Raw genomic sequence first — 1,089 nt, 5'->3', positions numbered from 1 at the left:
CCAAAGAAAGAGAAATGGCTCAATTGAAGGAGCGTCTGGGTCGACTCATGGAGACCTACGAGACTAAGTTCGGACAATATGTCGCTATCATGACTGAGCTCAACGTCCACTCCCAGAGGTAGTGAGACTCCTCTGAGACTCCATACCAGAGTGCGTGCAGGGATTGTTACGCCGACAAGCGACTAGAGATTTATGAAGAGATGGCACTTGAAGATGAGCCACTTTTGATGGATGCACTTGCTGATGCTATCAGCTTCACTAATCTGGCGAGGAACGCTTATCTGCTCTCCGCCTTTAAGAAAATTGCCGCACTATACGGCCGAATGCGACCCCATGCTGAGGCCATCCGATCGATCAGGGAAGGAAAAGTGAGCCGTAGGGGACTGCTCACGTTTTGATTGAACCGCTTCGTTCACTAGCTCTGGCAGTAGAATCGCTTTAAAACGTTGAGGTGTAGTTGAAATGCTCGAGAGTAGCCGTCACCCATGCTGGACGGCTACTTGGGTCATCCAAGGGAAGCTGAATGGTGTTCTCAGATGCTCACTGCACTACGAACGCAGACGGAAATTGATGAAGACGCGATTGCTCATGACGGGACTTTGGAAGGAGAAGACACTGAAGTCGATTCGGCGGCTACTAGTATGTTGACCTCAGCAGTGGGAGGGAGCCAGATCGGTGTAGATGAGCAGGAGGACCCATCCACACCCGTTGAAGACGATCCTATTGTCACGCCTTCCAACAGAAGTGACAGCGACGAACCATATACGCCTCGTGAGAACCTTCACATGACCACATCCAGTGGAAGTGATAGCGAGGAACCAAAGACGTCTATTGGAGATCATAACAGTACCACACCTTCGATTGAAAATGGTGTCGGCGAAGAACCTGTGCCTAGTCAAGACCGTCCCATCACCACTTCATCAAGTCTGAGTGGTGTCGACGAACCATCTACGTCACCTCGAGAGCATTCTATCAATACACAGTCGAGCGGAAGCGATATCGAAGAGCCATTAAGTTCCCATGGAGACCGTATCGTCATCACGCAATCGAGTCGAGGTGGTATCGAGAATCCGTTAACTTCCGGTGAAG

The 1,089-nt window shown here is 50.4% G+C and overlaps 1 protein-coding gene across 1 annotated transcript; it reads left to right on the top strand.

The window, feature by feature from the left end:
* Positions 1-160: 160 nt before the first annotated feature.
* Positions 161-368, top strand: Pmar_PMAR001752 (hypothetical protein; the record flags this gene model as incomplete). The annotated part of the gene is made up of 1 exon (XM_002765518.1): positions 161-368. A coding segment is annotated over one exon (208 nt), but the record flags the coding sequence as incomplete, so codon positions are not given.
* Between the last annotated feature and the right edge of the window lie 721 nt (positions 369-1,089).

Source organism: Perkinsus marinus (genome assembly GCF_000006405.1).
Source record: "Perkinsus marinus ATCC 50983 genomic scaffold scf_1104296975494, whole genome shotgun sequence".
Classification (NCBI taxonomy): Eukaryota; Perkinsozoa; order Perkinsida; family Perkinsidae; genus Perkinsus; species Perkinsus marinus.
This window is presented reverse-complemented; position numbering and strand designations above follow the sequence as displayed.